The 20,092-nt window shown below is 52.9% G+C and overlaps 1 protein-coding gene across 2 annotated transcripts in view; it reads right to left on the bottom strand.

Moving 5' to 3' along the window:
• C7H14orf132 (chromosome 7 C14orf132 homolog) overlaps positions 1–19,527 on the bottom strand; it is a 56,107-nt gene extending 36,580 nt beyond the window's left edge. Inside the window, exons 1-2 of one of the 2 annotated variants that reach the window (XM_058740213.1) lie at positions 19,275–19,527; positions 1,067–1,346 (exon numbers count right to left, since the gene is read on the bottom strand). In XM_058740213.1, coding sequence (XP_058596196.1) covers positions 1,067–1,084 — 18 coding nt within the window. In that variant the 5' untranslated portion in view covers positions 1,085–1,346; positions 19,275–19,527. The remainder of the gene's footprint in view (positions 1–1,066; positions 1,347–19,274) is intronic. The other variant, XM_058740211.1, reaches the window with a different exon arrangement.
• Between the last annotated feature and the right edge of the window lie 565 nt (positions 19,528–20,092).

The following is a 20,092-nucleotide window of genomic DNA, read 5'->3' as shown; positions in this document are numbered from 1 at the left end:
GTGTGTGCCCAGGGTCTCCCCCCAGGATGCCCCACATCACCCCACCGGGACTTGTGCGGTAAGGTGCACAGAGAGAACATGAAGCCCATGCTGCTGGCTGTGCTGTGGCTGAGAAAGTCCTTTATCCAGAAGCCCATGTGTTCTGTCAGCATCTTTTTTTTTTTTAATGTTTATTATTTGAGAGACAGTGAGAGATAGAGAGCAAGCAGGGGAGGGACAGAGAGAGAGGGAGGGAGAGAGAGACGGAGAGAGGGAGGGAGGGAGGGAGAGAGAGCCAGAGCGAGAGCAACGGAGGGGCAGAGAGAGAGGGAGACACAGAATCGGAAGCAGGTTCCAGGCTCTGAGCCGCCAGCATGGAGCCCGATGCGGGGCTCGAACCCACAGACCGTGAGGTCGTGACCTGAGCTGAAGTTGGCCGCTTACCCGACTGAGCCACCCAGGCGCCCCAGCATCTTTTAAATTATAGTAGGCAAACATGCGATTTCAGACACCTCACTGTTCTTGACATATCTGTGCTAAGGTTCAAAAAGATCAGGGGTGCACATTCTGGAAGGCAGAAGTGGCTAAACAGCGCTCAGAAAAGAGATGTGTCTCCTCAGTAGGAGTCAAGGGTCCAGCATCACGGAAGGCGAGATTTGGCCCTCAATGGCCACATTAATGGGTGTATCAGGGCTAGATTCAAGGAGGTGACGATTCGAACAGAGTAATAGTTACTGGCATTCGTGCAATCTTGTGCAGGGTGCACTTTTTCATCCATCATCGCGTATCATTCTCCGGCCCACGCTCTGAGCTAGGTGTTACTGCTCCCATGTAACAGACAGAGACACTGAGGCTCCAAGAAGGTATCTTACCCTAAGTCACAGGTGGAAGGGCCACCCTGGGACTCGGGCCTCCGGCTTCCCCAGCTCAATGCTCTCCCTGGCCCCGTGCAATCACAGCAGAGGCTGCCATGTGCAAGGAGGAACAGACTTGTTTCCTGGGACCAAGGGGCAGAATTAAAGGGAAGGTCACCTTTGGCTCAAGAGAGGAAGCTGGCAGTGAGCAAGTCCCATTTGCTGACACTTACTAGGGGCCACGTCACCATAGTTAAGCCTCACAATCTCGAGGTGTGTCGTAACTCATCACAACCCCCGCCATCCTGTTGCAAAGTTGAGCGTGCCGGGGCTTGGAGAGAAGAAGTGAGGTCCCAGGCCGTACAGTGGCAGCCTGACAGCAGAAGTCACTGTCTCGCAAGGTGGTAAGTTCCCCGTCGCCGAAGGCACACAGAGGGCCAGTCACCCTTTCTAAGGAATGCTGGGAAGGATTCTGGCATTACGTGAGATCTGCTCAGGGATCTGGCCAGGGGCCTAGAGCAATGAAAACACAGGAGTCAGAACTCACCCTCAGGCTCCCTGACTTGGGGGCTCACTGCGTCCATCCCGTGGGTTTTTATTAAGCACCTACTGTGGGCCAGGCCCTGGGGCTCCAAAGAGGAACAAGGCACAGCTTGTCCCATCGGCCTCGGAGGGTCTCCTGGACAGAGAGGGGAGGCAGATATATGTGTCAAGAGGAATGAGTTGTAAGACGTTGATGTCGGGGGGCGGGGGGTTCAATTTCAGCTTGCCTGGAGTGCTCCCCATGGAGGCTCATGACTTTAGTGGAACTGTCGTCGTCGTCGTCTTCTTTTTTTTTGTTTTGTTTTTGTTTGGCACTTCTTCCCCAGATGGGCTACTGGGGAGCCATAGGGCGAGCCATGCTTCTGGCTAAGTGTGCTCCCACAACAGTGCTCCAGACCCGTGGGGGGCTTCTGGGTGGTGGGTGGCCAGTGGGAGACAGAAGGGACCAAGAGTAGTCAGGCAAACCAACTTCCCTGAGCTTTGGGATTTACTTCCTAGAGGTCTCCTAATGGGGTCGCCAACCGCTGTCAGGCCCAGGCTGGGATTTCAGGGGGTCCCCGGGGACACAGCAGGGCTAGGGCACAGAAGAAAAGTGCACTTCGCCGGCAGCCCAGGGGAGTCAACTCCCCGGGGCCAGGGGTGTGATGGGTCCTGCTCGCCCTCTGCCGCCTTCCCGATGAAGCCACAGGAGTGGGCATTAATTCCTGGGCATCCCTCCTGGTGGCTGCTGAGACACAGAGGTGGGGGAGGGGCAGCAGGGGCTGTGCGGTCTCCTGGGCCTGGGCCACCTTCCCTGGGAGGTGCCGAGGGGTCGGGACTGGGTGCCATCACTGACAACCAGCTGTGTACATGTTCACCTCTACACTCATTACTTGTCCCCACGCAGAGAGCAGGGACTTTAGCACATATTCCCCTGTGTGCCCAGTGCCCAGAACCGTATCAGACCTATACTGGGTGCATATGAAATTTTTGAGAAATGAATGGCCAGAAGGAAGGTGCTAATTCCATCATCCCCCTTCCTTTTTAAAGAGCAAGAGTATTAGTGAAATACACAGTGAGGTGCCCTACACTCTGGAAGGGTATGGCAGTCGTCCCCGAGGGATCCAAAGATCCCTGGGGAACCCCAGGTGACTTGTGAGTAGGGTCCCCAACACCCAGGTTTGCCAGGAAGTCTCTGGGTCTCAGCACTTAAAGCCCCACGTTCCGAGAAACCCCTCGGTCCTGGGCCGACCCGGACAGCTGGTGTGGCCTTACCTCCGAGCCACCACGTTGATACCGAGGCCCGGAAGTTGAGAGGGATCAGCCCTCTATTCAAACCCAAGTACCACCGGCTGCGGGCTGCAGAGGTCTCACCCTCTCCGGTGGTGGAACGACGACCCTCAGTTCCCACCGCTGGGACTGTTCACAGGCTGGCACGCAACGTTTCCCGGAAAGCCCGCGTCCTGGGCCGCATCGTGGCAATCACCCTGCAGGGGGCAGGGGAGGGTGCTGGGGCCTGGGGAGCTCAGGGACAGGGCGTGGGGTGCAGTGGCGGGACTGGGTATGGCCAGTAACAGGTGGCCCTGCCCTGGGGAAAGAGAGCTACGATCCGGACTCAAGCAGTCAGTGCCCGGCAAGCGGGTGGAAGACGAGGTTTTCTATCCAGCTTTTCTTGTGCTCTTCTTGATTCCTGGCTGTCTCGAGTCTGGCCTTGGGTCGGGGGGTAGCAGCGATCCGGGTATAAACGAGACAGGAGGGCTCGCCCTCAAGGAACGCCAGGATCCTCTGCTCTTCTGACGGACACAGAGGGGATGTGGGGGTGCGGAGGAGGCGGGAGAGGAGGGGTGACCACTTCCGGAGTAAGCTTCCCCTGCTGCGGCCCCGTCCCGGGCTCTTTCAGCCTCGTGTGGGCCCCCCACCCCGCCGGCCAGCCTCTGGCACCAGCCCGTCTGGGCTTTGGGACAACTCACTGCAGCCACAATGCCCTCTGCGCACACAGGCTCCGGGGAGGAAGACAGGCTAACGGCAGGCTGGGCCGCGGAGGTCTGTGACCCTGAACCACACCTGCCAGGGCTCAGGGCTCCCTGCCCTCCACCTTGAGCGCTGCAGTCCATCAGCTGCTATCCAGCTGGTACCTGGGCCCTGGCTCGGACCCAGCCCGCTCTCACCCCTTCCTACCTGGGTGACTCTGGGCCAGACCCACAGGCTCTCTGAGCCCTGCTATCCCCGTGTGAAGGGGCTGTGTGGCAGGGCGGTCGTGCAGCACAGGGCCTGGTGCTCAAGATGCATCCACGCCGTCTGCCCACCCCCCTTCCACCTGAAGGCAGGCTCCTGCCTCACCTGTCTGCGTGCCTGAGGGTGACGTTCGGGGCGCAACGTGCGTTGACACAATGTTGATCAGGGTGACCAAGGTGACAAAGTCTGGTAATAGCTTCGTTCGGGCTCCTCGGCGCCCCCCAACACAGCACAGGGGGGCCTCTCCGTGGCACGCTGCCCGCGTGGCCGACCCTGCCTGATAGATTTGGTTGTTGGGGGGCACAGAGGGGGCCCCGGTGGAATCTCCACGGGGAGGAAGCAGGGCTGCAGGGACCTCAGAGAGGAGGCAGGGGGTACAGGCAAGTGCCACCCGGCTCGGCAGAGAGGCAGGGGCACAGGGGCCTGGGACACCAATTCGTCACCTCCCCTAGGCCCCTCCCCCCCCACTCCTGCCAAAGCTGCTGGAAGCCAAGTTTTACTGCATTGCTAACCGGCCCCCACAGCCCCGTGCTGAGAAGGATGAGGGGCCGTCACGGGGTCTGGAGAGGACACGCGGGGGCCCGGCTGTTGGCGACCACCCCGGGGAGGCCTGAGGCTGCGGCCGTCTGGTGCCCACCCCCACTGCCCAATTGCATACCCCTGGGGAGCGAGACTCCCCACGGTGCAGGGGCCTGGGTGGAGGCCTGGGGGCACCCACCCGGCTTCGGGCTGCCGGCACACAGGCCTGACTCCCGCATCCCAACACTGGCCCTCTGGATGACTCCCGCATGCGGTCACAGGGCACCCAGAAGCAACTCGAGAGGCAATGGCGGTGTGGAAAGGGACTTGCTCTGTAGGTTCACGGCTTGGCTCTCTAACCCTGGCATCAGACTCGGCTGTGAGGTTCAGTGCGTACACTGCCCACCTTTTACGGCATCTAGAAGATTCCAAGACGTGCCAGACCGAGCAAGGTGCTGCAGCCGGGGCCCGGGGGAGTTAGCAGTGGGCCCGATTCGGACTCAACTGTTACATCCCCTTTTCCACAGTGCGGGAAAGGAGGAAGGTGCAAACACAGCTGTTAAAAACACCGGCTTGAGGAAATTCTGCTTCTGGCCAAGATGGAGTAGAGGGGACTGGATCTCCCCTTCCAGATGAAGCCACAACGAAAACGTACAAAACATACGAAAATGGTTTTCAAGACGTGGGACATCAGGCTGGTGCAGAACGTGGCCCTCGAGAGTTAGGAAACAAACCAGGTGATCCCTGCAAGTGACTCAGTTTCCCGTCTGGGGAGAGGTGCCAGGCTGTGGAGCAGGGAGGAGGAACCCAGACAGCGGCCAGTGGGCGCCTTGATGGGAAGGGCAGGGTTGAGAGTCTGGGGAGACCAATGCAGCTACAGACAACAAGGCACAGCATGGAGGGGAGAGAGGTGTACGGAGAGAGGATCCTGGGGGTCTGCAGGAGGACCCCTTAGATATCAGCAGAGCACTGAAGCGTGCACATGTGCGAGGGACACTCTGGAGGCAGGAATCCCCCAGAAGCATGACAGGAAGTCGTTCCTAGCACCCGTACAGGCCAGAGACAGTCCCTGTTTCCACCAGCCCCTTTGAAAAACCTCCTAATTCCCAGGCCACTGGGTAGAATCCTCAAAACTGCCTGCCTCAGCAGCAGGAAAGACTTACTTTTAGACTAAAGACGGCCCCAGTCCGACCTGAGAAACCTTGAAAGCTCAAGACCCCAAAGGATCAAAGTGTTTCCAGGTAACATAACTGTACCCCAGAATAAAGCTCAAGAATATTTGCAGGAACACAAGAGCACCGGGTGTCCCACAAGGTAAAACTCACAGTGTTTGGCATCCACTCAATATTTATCAGGCATGCAAGGCAGCAGGACGCTATGACCCATAAGGGGGAGACAGCCAGCAATCAAACCCAGCCAGAACGGAGGTGGATTTAGAACCAGCAGAGGAGGGCAGGGGAGCAGCTGTTGTCACTGTTCCACACACCCAAAAAGCGAGAGGAGGGGGGCGCCTGGGCGGCTCAGTCGGTTACGTGTCTGACTTTGATCTCACAGTTCGTGGGTTCGAGCCCCACGTCGGGCTCTGTGCTGACAGCTCACAGCCTGGGGCCTGTTTCAGGTTCTGTGTCTCCCTCTCTCTCTGCCCCTCCCCTGCTGGCACTGTCTCTCTCTCAAAATAAATAAATAAACATTAAAAAAAAAATCCAGGGGCACCTGGGTGGCTCAGTCGGTTGGGCATCTGGCTTCAGCTCAGGTCACGATCTCACGGTCCATGAGTTCGAGCCCCGCATCGGGCTCTGTGCTAACAGCTCAGAGCCTGGAGCCTGTTTCAGGTTCTGTGTCTCCCTCTCTCTCTGCCCCTCCTCCACTCGCGTTTTATCTCTCTCTCTCTCTGTCTCTGTCTCTCAAAAAGAAACATTAAAAAAAATTAAAAAAGGCTAGAGGAGGCACTGAACAGGTTAAGAGAATGGAAAATATAAAAAGAGACACAAATTAAGCTTCCAGGCCTAAAAACTACAATGTCTGACATCAAAAATACACTGCATGGGATTCACAGAGGTGAGATGTTCAAGAAACACACTGGTGAACTTGAGGACACATCAGTAGTAATCAGCCTACGTGAAACATACATAGAGAAAGAGACTCAAAACCGTGAATAAATACCAGGGGGCTGGGAGACACGTGCGGGCAGCAGGTATGTGTATGTGTGAATGGAGTCGCCAAAGGAAAGAAGAGGAGGGAACAGAAGAAATAGGTAAAGAAATCACGAAAAGCTCATGCAACTCAACAGCAAAAAACCCAAACAATCCAGGTAAAAAAAAAAAGGTGGGGGGAGGCAGAGGACCCAAAAGGCATTTTTCCAAAGAAGATATTCAAATGACCAAACGGGTGCATGAAAAGGTGCTCGATATGACTAGCCATCAGTGAAATGCAAATCAAAACCACAATGAAGGGCGCCTGGGTGGCTTAGTCAGTTAGGCATCTGACTTCGGCGCAGGTCACGATCTCGCGGTTCGTGGGTTCGAGCCCCACGTCGGGCTCTGTGCTGACCGCTCGGAGCCTGGAGCCTGCTTCGGATTCTGTGTCTCCCTCTTTCTCTGCCCCTCCCCCGTTTGCGCTCTCTGTCTCTCAAAAATAAACGTTAAAAAAAAAAACAACCCACAATCAGGGGCGTCTAAGCGTCCAAATCTTGATTTCATCTCAGGCGTGATCTCATGATTTGTGAGATCAAGCCCCACATCAGGCTCTGCGCTAACAGCTCAGAGCCTGGAGCCTGCTTGGGATTGTCTCTCCCCCTCTCTCTGCTGCTCCTCTACTCATATTCTTTCTCTCTCTCAAAATAAAAAACTTTAAAAAAGCACAATGAGATGTCACCTCACGCCTGTCAGAATGGCTATCATCAAGAAGAAAGAAGATGAGAAGTAACAACAGTTGGCATGGACCCGGAGAAAAGGGAACCCTCGTGCACTGCGGATGGTGTGAAAACTGGCACAACCACTGTGGGAAAAAGTACGGAGGTTCAAAAATTAAGTTAACAATGAAAAACCAGAACCGCCATATGATCCAGCAACCTCACTTCTGGGTATATAGCCCGAGAAAATGAACTCACCCCCCTGAAGAGATTATCCACACCTCTATGTTCACTGCATCATTATCGCAACAGCCGGCACACGGAGACAACCTAAGTGTCCATCGATGGGTGAACAAAGATGTCACACACATACACACACCTGAATACTATTTAGTCACAATAAAGAATGAGATCTTGCCGTCGGCACCACCATTGGATGGACCTTGAGGGCTTCGCGCTGTATGAACGAAGTCAGAAAGAAAAACGGAATACCGTACGATCTCACTTATACGGGGAATCTAAAAAAAAACCAAACTCATAGAAACAGAGACCAAATGGGTGGTTGCCAGAGGGGGTGGAGGAGTTTGGTGAAGATAATCAAAAGGTACAAATTTCCAGTTAGAAGGTAACTTCCGGGGACATAATGTACAGCATGGTGCCTACAGGTGACAATACTGTACCATATATTTGACAGTGGCTAAGAGAGTAGATCTTAAAAGTTCGCATCACAACGAAAAAATAATTGTAATTAGGTGAGGTAAGGATACGGTCATCGTTTTGCAATAGACACACATACCAAGTCACCGTGTTGTAGACCTCAGACGTACACGATGTTATACGTCAACTATATCTTGAAAAGGCTTGGGGGAGAAAAAGAAAGAACAGCAGAAGACTCTCCAAAGGTGAAGAAAGGTATAAGCCCACAACTGTGAAAGATTCCAAACCCCAACCACAAGAAACATGGGAAAAAATGACACGGAGGCACATTATAAGCAAAATGCTCAACATCAGTACGGAGAAAACTGTAAAACTTTTTTTTGCCGAAGGAAAAAAGGCACATTATGTTCAGAGGAACATGATCCGATGGCAGCAGATCTCTCAGTGGAAACCTTGCAAGCAGGGAGATGGTGGAACAATATCTTTACTGAAAAACAAACTGCCGACCTGGAATTCTATGCCTAGTGAAATTAACTTTCAAAAATGAGAGCCAAAAAAAAAAAAAAAAAAAGAGACATATTCCCCACCCTCCCAGGCATATAAAAGCTGAAAGAATTCAGTGCCAGCCCTTCCGCACTACTAAAAATGTTAAAAGTCCTTTAGGCAAAAAGAAAATGATACCATATTTGTGATCTGCACAAAGGAATAAAAAGCACTAGACATAATAACTATATAGGAAAATACATAGGGCTTTTTTCTTACTATTTAGTTCTCTTTAAAAGATCATCGATCTGGGGGTGCCTGGGTGGCTCAGTCAGTTAAGCATCTGACTCTTGCTCTCAGCTCAGGTCATAATCTCACAGTTTGTGAGTTCGAGCCCCAAGGTGGGCTCTGTGCGGCCAGAGCAGAGCCTGCTTGGGATTCTCTCTTTCCCTCTCTCTCTGCACCTCTCCCTCTCATGCTCTCTGTCTCTCTCTCTCAAAATAAACAAATAAACATTAAAAAAATAAAAGATAATTCCGTTTTCACAAAAACGATAATGTGGTATGATGTTTATAACATGCAGAAGTGAAATGTATGATAATAATATCACACCAGCTGAGAGGGGAGAATAGAAGTGTTTGGTTATAAGGTTCTTACATGTGAAGTGGGCATAATATTACTTGTAGATAGGCTGTGCTACGTTAATGATATACACTGCAAATCCTAAAGCAACCACCCAAATAACAAAACAGTTAGAACTAATAAGCCAACAAAAGAGATCATATGGAATAATAAAATGTTCTCAATCCAAAAGAAGGCAGAAAAAGAGGTAAAAAGGAACAAAGAACATATGGACCAATAGGCAACTGTAAGAGAGTAGATTTAAATCCAACCATATAAGGAATCACACTAAACACGAACGGCTTAAAAACTCTAATCTGAAGGCAGAGACTGTGAAATTGCATTTAAAAAACAAGCTGACATGGCACAGAGATCTGGGTTTGAATCCCACCTGTGTGCCTAAGCCTCAGTTTCTTCATCTGTAAAATGGACCTTAAAATTGCTTATTCCAGGAGCTGTCATAAAGGATTTAGTGAGATTCTGTGTATTATAGGACACAGGGCCTGCCCAGCACCCTCTAAGCACTTGATAAATGGCAGCTATCATGGGAAGGTACAGGGACATCTTGAGGAGACAGAATGGGGAGAGAGTGAATACAGGCAGGACTCCATCACTTCAGAGTAGAAAGAGTCGGAGTTCAGACCCTCGAAGCAGGGTGAGCAGGGTTGAGCACACAACAGCTGCTCCTTAAGCACTCAAGTATTTAACTGGAGACTGCAATCCACCTCCAGATGCCCCAGTTCTCTTAGCTCTGTGACTTACAATTATTGCAAGTCAGATGGAATGTCTTGACTCTTAAAACGCTGTCTAGAAATCTGGTCTACAAAAAGTACTACAGATTTTTACTCTTCCTTCACTGCTCATCACACCTCTGCAAAAATGTAGCCCTGTGTTCTCTCTCGCCGAAGCAGATCTAATTAGAATAATAAAATATTTAAATTTTTTAAATGAGAACTTGAAGTACAACAAGCAGGCCCTTCGATTAAAAACAGCTGAGATAATAGACAATTTGTATTTTAATCATAATTCTTGCTTTAAGGGAAAGAAGCAGCCAGTGGCTGGGGAAAACATTCTGTAAGCAGCAGATTGCCAGACTCCCTAGAATTTTATTTTCCTGGGAGGTGCTGTGTTCCCCTGGGGAGAGAACATTTCTGCAGGGTGTGTTGCAGACCGTTTGGAACGATCCCACGAGCCCATGAGTGTAGCCACAACCATTTCAAGAGATAACAGCCTCTTCCACACGACCAGATTTTTTTGCGGATTTTTTCCCCCTCCATGAAAAATGATTAAAATGCAAATTAACGGTGAGCCTCCCAAGGTCCAGGGGGCTGGGGGCTGGCAGCAGATAGGTCAGTATCTCAGCTCTGATTGGACCGCACAGGCTGTCTTCCAGAAAGACCTGTCCACTGTCAACATACTATTCCAGGTGTGACTATGTCTTCCCACCAGCAAGGCCAAAGTTCTAAGAGCCCAGCTGGGGGGAGAATTGTGTGTGTTTCATGGGCGGGGGGGGGCCTCTACTCCTCAGACCTCCCCAGCAGGTGCTGATTACCCTCCCCACATCCACTCACTCCACCCCTCCATAACTCAAGAACTTACTGTCTCACCAGGTAGTACTTACTGGGCTGAACTACATGAAACTCTCAGGTCAAAAATGGTCATGTGGGCTCTTTCCATAATTTGGCTATTGACGATAGCATTGCTATAGACACTGGGGTGCATGTGCCTCTTCAAGTCAGCGTTTTTGTATCCTCTAGATTAAAACCTAGTAGTGCCATTGCTGGGTCGTAGGGTAGTTCTATTTTTAATTTGGCAGGGGGAACCTCCATACGTTTTCCAGAGAGGTTGCACCAGCCCAAATGTCCATCCACTGATGAATGGATAAAGATGTGACACACACACACACACACACACACACACACACTGGAATATTATGGAGCCATCAAAAAGAATGAAATCTTGACATTTGCAACAACGTGGGTAGGACTACAGTGTATTATGCTAAGCGAAATAAGTCAGAGAAAGACAAATATATAATTTCACTCATATGTGGAATTTAAGAAACAAAACAGATGAAATGAGGGAAAGGGAAGGGAAAATAAGATAAAAATGGGGGGCGCAAATCTTAAGAAACTCTTAAATACAGAGAACAAACTGGGGGTTGCTAGAGGGTAGGTGGGGGGCATGGCTAAATGGGTGATGGGCATTAAGGAGGGCGCTTGTTGGGATGAGCACTGGGTGTTGTATGTAAGTGATGGATCACTGAATTCTACTCCTGAAACCAATACCACTTTCTATGTTAACTAACTTGAATTTAAATTTAAAACAATTTAAAAAAATTAAAAAAATTTTTGACATGTGGCACTGAAATATTATTCAGCCACAAAAGAAAGGAATTTTGCCATTTGTGACAATATGCATGGACCTTGAGGGCATTATGCTAAGCGAAATAATTTAGACAGAGAAAGATGAACACTTTTTGATCTCACTTATACTAGTAATCTAAAAACCAAAACCAAAACCCAAACCAAAACAACCAACCAACCAAACAAACACCTTGAATTAGTGAATAGAGAGTTCACATTGGTGCTGCCATAGGTGGGGGCAGGGAGTGGGCCAGATGAGTGAAGGTGGCCAAAAGAGGCAAACTTCCAGTTATGAAATAAATAAGCCCTGGGGATGTAATATACACATCATGGTGAGTATAGTTAGCAATTCTACATTGTGTATTTGAAAGCTGCTGACAAAGTAAATCTTAAACATTCTCATCGCAAGAAAAAAATGTGACTACGTGTGGTTAAGGATGTAACCAAACTAACTATGGTAATCATTTCACAATAAATACATATGTTGGATCATTATGGTGCCCCCTACAACTAATAAAATGTTGCATGTCAATGACAGCTCAGTAAAAGTGGTTTTAAATCAAGAAAAGAAGTGGCCGAATGTCAAGCAACTTCATACTGTTCGGCCGAACGAAGTCATGGGTTACCTCCTCAGTAGTAACTTACTTCTCTCTCGGGCAAGGCAGTTCACAAAGTTCTGTCAAGCTCTACACACATCTGACTGGTCTAGAGCGATTACTGGGGCGGCCCCAGGGTGAACCCCGCCCACACACCTGTCCTGTCTGCCCCATGCAGCGGCCAGTCCCCAAAGATATCCATATTCCTTCCGTCCCTCCCGGACGTGCACGCTGTTCCCCACGTTGAGAAGTGGAGGGTACCCTCTCCACTGAAACGCGAGCTGGTCTTAGGGCTTTCTTGGCCAAAGAAATGCAGAGTGGGTGACATTTTGGAACTTCCAAGGCTCATTCATAAGAAGCTTCGTAGCTTTGACCTGGGAACACCTGTTGGGGGTGGGGAGAGGAAGGCAGTGTCCCACAAGACCACCATACTGGGAGGAAAGCCCAGCTGCTTAAAGAAACGTCTACAGGATGAAATGCCAAGTGGAGAGAAGGGTCAAGTTGAATGGAGTTGCCAGACACGTGTGCAGAAGGAATGCTGGAAGTCTGGACCCCAGGCTCAGGTATCCCAGCTGATGTCACCGAGCAGGAAGAAACTGCCAAGCCGAGTCCTTCCCAAACTCTGGTCCCACAAAGTCGTGGGCAAAATAAATGATTGCTGTAAGCCACTAAGTACCTGAAATAATGAGCTATAAGTAACTGACACAGCTCCCATCATGGTTGGCTGGCTTATTAAACATAAATTTTTTTAACATTTATTTTTGAGATACAGAGCGAGACAGAGCATGGGCAGGAGAGAGGCAGAGAGAGAGGGAGACCCAGAATCCGAAGCAGGCTCCAGGCTCCGAGCTGTCAGCACAGCGCCTGATGCGGGGCTCGAACTCACGAACCTCGAGATCATGACCTGAGCCAAAGACGGATGCTTAACCGACGGAGCCACCCAGGGGCCCCAGCTTGTTAAACATTTTTAATCAGTGGCCAACATTTAAAAATCCAGGCTGCACGTTAAAAATCCAAATTTTCAGTGTTTTTGAAAACCCACAAGAGCCCGCAGCCCTGGGCCTGCGTGTCTGCATGGCTCGAGGAAGGAGCAGGGGGTGGGGGGTGGGGGGGGAAATCTCAGGCAGCAGCTGTCCACTGTCTGAGTCACCACAGCCCCCCACCCCTCTCTGCTGCACTGCATGAGGTCCGCGGCTGGGCTCTCATCTCCCACTCTCTCCCCATCTGTCCTTGGCCCAACTAAATGCTCTGCCCAACCCCCCGCCCAGCAGGAGACACTATTTCAAGCCCCCATTCCACTCCACCCTGGTGTATGTCATCCCCCCTGCCTGGAATGCCCTCACTCCTTGGTGTACATAACACCCAGGCATCCTTCAGACAGCTCGGTTCAAACCTCCTTCCCTGACCTCTGGGTTAGGTGCCTCCTCTGGGCTCCCAGGGCACCTGTGTTTACCTGCACCGTGTCACATACCACACGGCAGCCCGGTGGCCCTCTCCTCCCTGAAGCCCCAGGCCTGGCCCACAGGAAACATTTGCTAAATGAACAGCTCCATGGGGAAGGCGATTTTGCGCCCATTTCACAGAACATGAAACTGAGGTTTGGAGAAGTGATCTGTCCGTTGCCCCTCTAAGACCAGTGACCACCCACACAAGAATCCAGATCCTTATTCTTTTTTTTAAATTTTTTTTTTTACATTTATTCATTTTTGAGAGACAGAGCACAAGTTGGGGAAGTGCAGAGAGAGAGAGAGGGAGACACAGAATCCGAAGCAGGCTTCAGGCCCCGAGCTGTCAGCACAGAGCCCGAAGCGGGGCTCGAACCCACAAACCGCGGGATCATGACCTGAGCCGAAGTCCGACGCTTCACCGACTGAGCCACCCAGGTGCCCCCAGATCCTTATTCTTTATGGGTCTTCAGAACTCGTTACGGGTTGAATTGTGTCTCCCCCAAGAATATGCTATTGAAGCTCTAACTCCTGGTACTTGTGAAAGTGACCTTTCAAACTAGTTTCTCTGCAGATGTAATCAAGTTAAAATGAGGTCATCAGAGTGGGCCCTAATCCAACATACTGGTGTCCTGATAAGAGGAGAAGAGACACAGACGTGCAAGGCGAGGGCCCGGTACACAGAGGCAGAGATTGGAGCGACGTGGCTACAGTGGAAGGGCTCCAAGGACTTCAGGCAACACCCTGAGGCTCAGAGAGAGGCGTGGGATGGGGTCTCCCCTGACATCTTCCGAGACACTCGCCCTGCCACCGCCTGGATTTGGGTTTTCTAGCCTCCAGAACTGGGGGAGATTATATTTCTGTTTGAAGCCATTCTGTTTGTGGTTATTTGTTATAGCAGCCCTAGAAATAATACAGTCCTCTTTAAGAACTTGCTCAGGGCTGGCTGGGTAGCTCAGTGGGTTAGGCGTCCAACCTCGGCTCAGGTCGTGATCTCTTGGTTCGTGAGTTCAAGCCCCGCATCGGGCTCTGGGCTGACAGCTCGGAGCCTGGAGCCTGCTTCGGATTCTGTGTCTCCCTCTCTCTCTGCCCCTCCCAGCTCACGCTCTGTCTCTCTCTCTCTCTCTCTCAAAAATAAATGAACATTAATTTTTTAAAAAAAGAACTTGTTTAAAAGTAGAGAGGCAAGCCAGAAGAGACTCTTAAATACAGAGAACAAACTAAGGGTTGCTGGAGGGGAAGTGGGGGGGGGTGGGCTAAATGGGTGACGGGCATTAAAGATGACACTTGTTGGGATGAGCACTGGGTGTCGCATGCAAGCGATGAATCACCGGCTTCTACTCCTGAAGCCAAGACTACACTGTATGTTAACTAACTTGGATTTAAATAAATAAATTCAAAAATATATGCATAAACCCAACACTCCGTGTACCTCGGTATTGTTGATTCCCTGAAAAGGATCCATGATGGGGCCCTAGAGTCCCTCCCGTCCTCCCAGCACTTGGTCTGCTCTGCGAGGTGGTTTGGTCCCATGCAGGGTGGCCCCTGCGGTCGGGGTTCCACTCCTGGCTCCTCTGCTTGCCGGCTGAACCACCCCGGCTCCCCATTTCTTCCCTGTGCATATGGCGGGACTAACAAAGCCACCTACCCGACCACAGGTTTCTCACCTGCGGCAGGTGTGGTCAGGAGGAAAGGAACACCTCAATTTTGGAGCAAGTTCCTGGGTCTCACTATTTTAAGTTGCTGAGTCCCTGCTCGGGTGACTTTCTTCCAGTGACCGCATGACTTTTTATGACCTGGAAGGGACCAGAGAGCCACAGATCTGTTCCATCCCCAAGGAGGGGGAAGGAGAACGCTCTAAGTGTGGTTTCAGCTTTGAGCCTCAACCCTGGCCACTGGGCTGGAATCAACTGGAGTCAATGGACAGAGGATTCCGATATCTGCTTCCAGCTAAGACTCTTCGAGGGGGTACTGGGGGCAGGACCTGGGTCGCTGGTCTTAAAAGCTCCCAGGGGATTCTAATGGCAGCAGCATTTGGGAACTACTGGGTCTAGACTGGTCGCTCTTGGGACGGCTCAAGGCAAACACAAGACTGAGCTCTTGTGCCACAGGTGGGCTGGTTCAACACGGCCTTACGGCCTGGAACGTGTGATGAGCGCTCCTGGGCCCTCTTGTTCATTTCTGCCCATGCGGCAGCTTCCTGAAATTTCACTCTCTCCTCGCATCCTGGAGGTCTCAGGGTCTCTGCACTTCTTGCCTGATGGTGGGCTTGCCCCAGAACAAGCATCCTGGGGGTTGTCGGTGGAAGCTACGGTCTTCTTAAAGCTAATCTCGGAGGCTCCAGAAGGCCCTTCACACGGCATTCTCTTGGTCAAGAAAGTCAGCCCAGATTTAAGGGGAGGGGAATGAGATTCCCCTCCGACAGGGGAAGAAGGGAACATGGCCATCTTTGGAGAAGGGCTACCCCACCAATGACACAGAGATTTGGGGCTCAGTCCTCAAAGTCTGTGTCGTCCCCTGGTCTCCAGCTCCCTGGGGGTCTGGGCAGCCCTGTCCTCTTGGCCACCACTGGCCAGAGAGAAACAGGTGCTCCTGTGTACTGTTCGATGCTCCAGGGGGCTGTGGGGATGCAGGGATTGTGCAGAGTGGGACCGGGGTGCCTCCCAGGGCGAGGAAAGGGCAGCTGAGCACCACCCCAGGGCTCAGGGGTGAGGTGGGGTCCACGGGCTGAGTCTTCACATCTTCAGTGCCCAAAGCCTCTCTTAAGCCCTAACACGCAACCCCACGCACTCACACCAGGGAGGGCACCTCCCTCCACCACCAGGGAGGGCGTCAGAGGAGTTGCTGGATAACCACTGACCACTCTGGCCATCCATAAAGGGTAGCTTCGTAATGCTTGGCTGTTGAGAGGCAAATCTTTCCGAAATGGCTTATATCCTGCGGGCCTTTTAAAGCCATGAAGAGGGGACGCCTGGGTGGCTCAGTCCGTTGAGCGCCCGACTCTTGATTTTGGCTCCGGTCATGATCCCGGGGTCACGAGGTGGAGCCCTGCAAGCATGGAGCCCACTTAAGAGTCCCCCTCTCTCTCCCTCTGCCCTTCTCCCCGGTTCGCACACCCTTTCTAACGAATAAATCAATAAATCAATAGATAAAGGCACAAACAGGACTCACACTTCACAACCTTGAGGAGGGGGAGGAGTCTTGGAATCACAGGGATGTCCTTTCATCCAGTCAATTAATCAAGCAGGTGGGTGCTGCCAGCTCCCCTCAGGCCTCCAGCCTCTATGCTCCACCAGGGCTGGGATCCTCCCAAAGCACTGCTTCAATTATGAACCACTGCCCGCTCAACAACCTGCAATGGCTCCCACTGCCCGCTGAGTCACGTGAACTTCTCGCTCAACGGTCGGCCCCCCTCTCTCTCAGCGTGTCCTGTGCCCTCACCTCCCTCCTTCCTGAAGGAGTCTGTGAATATATTCTGGGCCTTCCTCCTCCTGCCTCTCTGCCTAGAATCCATCAGAGATCTGTCTGTAGTTCTAATCCATCAAAACTCAAGTCCTCAAAGTCCTTGACAGGTTCACAGGCAGGGCATTCTACACCCTGAATGCACTGTTCTCCTGTCCTCGTCTTTCCACGCGCATACGTCGTGTCTCGCCCCATCCAATCATCTAACAGAAACTTGCTGAGGGCCTACTATGTGCCAAGTATCTTGGTCCCCCCAGCCCTGATCCATTCCCCTTGCTGAGGATGGTGTGGCTCATCATTTCTCCAGTCCTCTATAAGCACCCAGAAAGAAAATCTACATCCCATTCCACTGTGCCCCCCAGCACCTTGGTCCCAGTGCCGGGCACGGAGCTTGGCACAAGACGGGGACTCAGCTTTTGCCGAACAAGTAGACGGAAGCATTAACATTCCTCCGTCAAACTGCCCACTGCTTCTGCGTGGGGGGACAGCAACTTGGTGTCACACACCTGGTGGTCCCTGCACGGTCCGAGCACGTGTCGAGCGTTCGCAGAAGCCGGGCACTAAGTGCTGCAGATAAAAAGAGTCAAAGTTCCCACCCTCGTGGGGATAACAGGTGCACAGCAACACCAGAAGGCAATGCATCCTGGTGAGACCACTTCCTGGCAGAAGGCAGAAGAGATGACCCCTCTTTAAACATGTGCCCCTGGCCCTTACAGTGTGTCTTCCTCAGGGAGGAGCGGCAAGGAGGAACACCCAGCAGCTGTGCAAATACTCAGACCCGGGTTTAAAACCCAGTTCTCCTCCTTAAAATGGTGTGCCCTGGGTAAATGATTAATCCTGCTGAAGTCTGATATCCTGATCTATAAACAGGGGAATAATAGCACCCACGTCACAGACTTGTAAGGATTTACTGTAACCCCAGCATCTCTGCCCACCTGAGCGCACATCGTTGTTTCTGTTCCTTGCAACTGACTCGAGACCGAGCATGTGATCGATGCCCAAGTATCTGTTGGCAGGAACACATCGACCACACATAACATGAGAGTAAACAAAATAGACACAGAGAAAAAAAAAAGAACCCAGTCTCTGCGCGGGCTCTGCCTACAGATGGCGAAAAGCCTTATGTTTATTTTGTCAAGTTACCATAGCAACATGTGATGCTCCAGCCAGCCCCTGGGTTAGCAGTGATCGATTTATCTTGTAACCAGGGACACCGGCTGTGTGGTGGGATCCAGAAGGGGAAGGCAGGGACAGCCATGTGTAAGGTCCTCTCTCCCCTAGAAATAAATCTGGTGAAGCCGCCTCAGTTATCATGTAGCTAAAGTCACCACTGTCTAAAATAACACCCACATGACAATATTTATAAACGTGGGTTTAGGAACAGGAGAGAAAATAAGGAAAACAACAACAACAACAGTGTTGCTGATAGGAGCAACGAGCATTTTGGAAAACTAAACAAGAGGCTGCCAGGAGCTGGGATCTGGAGCCACCCTGGGGATTCTGTGTCCTTCCATGACTGTGTCGGGGGCTTGTTGTCCACACAGCTTGGATGTTGCTGTTAGTTTTTCAACAGGCTCCCACTGGGGTGAAATTTGGCGGGGGGGCGGGGGGGGGGAAGGCAGGTGTCCTTTTAAAATCCATTCCCTGGAAAATTAAACAGCAGCAGGTGGGGCCCCTGCCACACACACAGGGGACAGACAGCACGTCAGTGGCCTTCCCACCTCTGGGCTCCCAACATAACCAACTCATGGAAGGTGCAAGGTCTGAATGTGGTAACCTGGGATTTACTCTCCCGGACCAAATGTGGCCTTCCCTGGAGCCAGACTGTCCTCGGCACCGGGTCCTGGGAAAGGCCACAAGCCGCTCCACAAAGAGGGGGTCTGTCTGCCTTTGTTCTAGCTCAAGAGAGCTGAGCACAGAAACGGATCACCCAACGCTCAGAACTCAAGGGGACCCCCCTTCAGCAAGGATCAAGTGATCGAGTGATGACAGGTCATCTGTTTTCTCCTGCCATTGGCAACCTGTTTTGTGTCCAGGGAAGAGTTATGGTCGCGTCGGGCACTGATGACTCTACAGACTCAGCACAAAGCAAAAAAAAAAAAAAAAAAAAAAAAAAAAAAAAAGGATAAAATGATCGTTGCGCTCTCGCGCTTGGCTGGTCACCGAGGGGGTCTCGCCGCCTTCCTCGGCTACAGAGGCTGTGGTCTCCACTCAAAGGGGAGAAAGTGAGTTGAGGGGGGGAGCGCCCCAAATCACAGGCAAGTTGCAGATAAATCTGCGCCTCGGGAAGATGTGGAATGGAGAACAGCGAGGTTGCCCACCCACCCAGGTCCGCGCGGATGCGGGCTGCACCGCCTTGGGTGCGTCCTGGGGACTGGAGCCGCGACGGCAGATAGGGCATGGGCAGGGAGGGGTCGACTCGCACCGCCCTGGCCCCTGGCAGTCCGGAACGAGGTCGGCCGGGCGCGCTCCTGGGCGCACGGCCAGCCCCACCCCCGGGCGCCGCGCTCCCGCCTCCGACGAGAAAAGCCAGGTGGGGATGCCCGGCTCGGGACAAAGGATCGGGACGTAGATCCCCGGCGGGCGCCACCGCCCGGCTGGAATCCTCCCGGCGCGTCCAGCCCCTGGCCCCGAACCTCCCCAAACTTCGCAGCCCGGGGCGCGCGGGGAAGGCGCCCCGTTACCTGCGCGGCCATAAAGGACAGATCCATGGTGTCGCCGGTGTCGCTGCCGCCGCCCGCGCTGGAGTCCTCGCTGCCGCCGCCGCCGCTGCGGGTCCAGCCGCCTGCACCGCTGGCCGCGAGCGGGCCGAGCAGCGAGCAGGGACCCCGCACCCCGCCGCGCCGCCCACCTCAGCAGCCCCGGCGTCGCGGCCTCGGCAGCCTCAGCGCTCCGCGCTCGGGACCGAGACCCGGCCGAGGCGGGGGGCGGGGCGGGGCGGGGCGGGGCGGGGCTCGGGGGCCCGGGAGCCCCTCCACGTGACCGCTCCCAGCCCCACCCCAAGGGCGGGGCCAGACGGAACCCCTGCGCGCCCAAGATCCTCTCCCGCTTGGGGGCCGCAGGCGGAAGCTGAGGCCGGAGGTCGCCCGGCTGGCGGGAGCGGGACCTCGAGTACGACGCTGTAGGCGCCCCTTGGGGCTGGCGTGTGTTGCTCGGGGGCTTGAGGGTCAGGGTCAGCGTGACCCAGCTTTCTGTGCCAGCTCTGCGCCCCGCGTCGGGTGTGCCTCCGCAAAAGGAGGTTTCCATCCTGGCCGGGGCTGTTCTTTCTTGCCCCTGCCTCGCCTCCCTTTCCTGAGCAGACCTTCTGGGTTCCATAAAAGTCGTGAGAGCGGACAGCCATGGTCATTAACCCCTCGCTGGAAGGGGGGCGGTGATGAAGCTTGGAGACACCTGCAAGGGGCACACCTCGCGCCCCTGCATCCTCGCGGCTCCGTGAAGACAGTGCTCCCGGGGGGCGGCGTCTCACCTGGAAGGATCTCTGCAGACCAAGGGTTTGGGCAGT

The sequence above is a fragment of the Neofelis nebulosa genome, chromosome 7 (assembly GCF_028018385.1).
Source record: "Neofelis nebulosa isolate mNeoNeb1 chromosome 7, mNeoNeb1.pri, whole genome shotgun sequence".
Lineage (NCBI taxonomy): Eukaryota > Metazoa > Chordata > Mammalia > Carnivora > Felidae > Neofelis > Neofelis nebulosa.
This window is presented reverse-complemented; position numbering and strand designations above follow the sequence as displayed.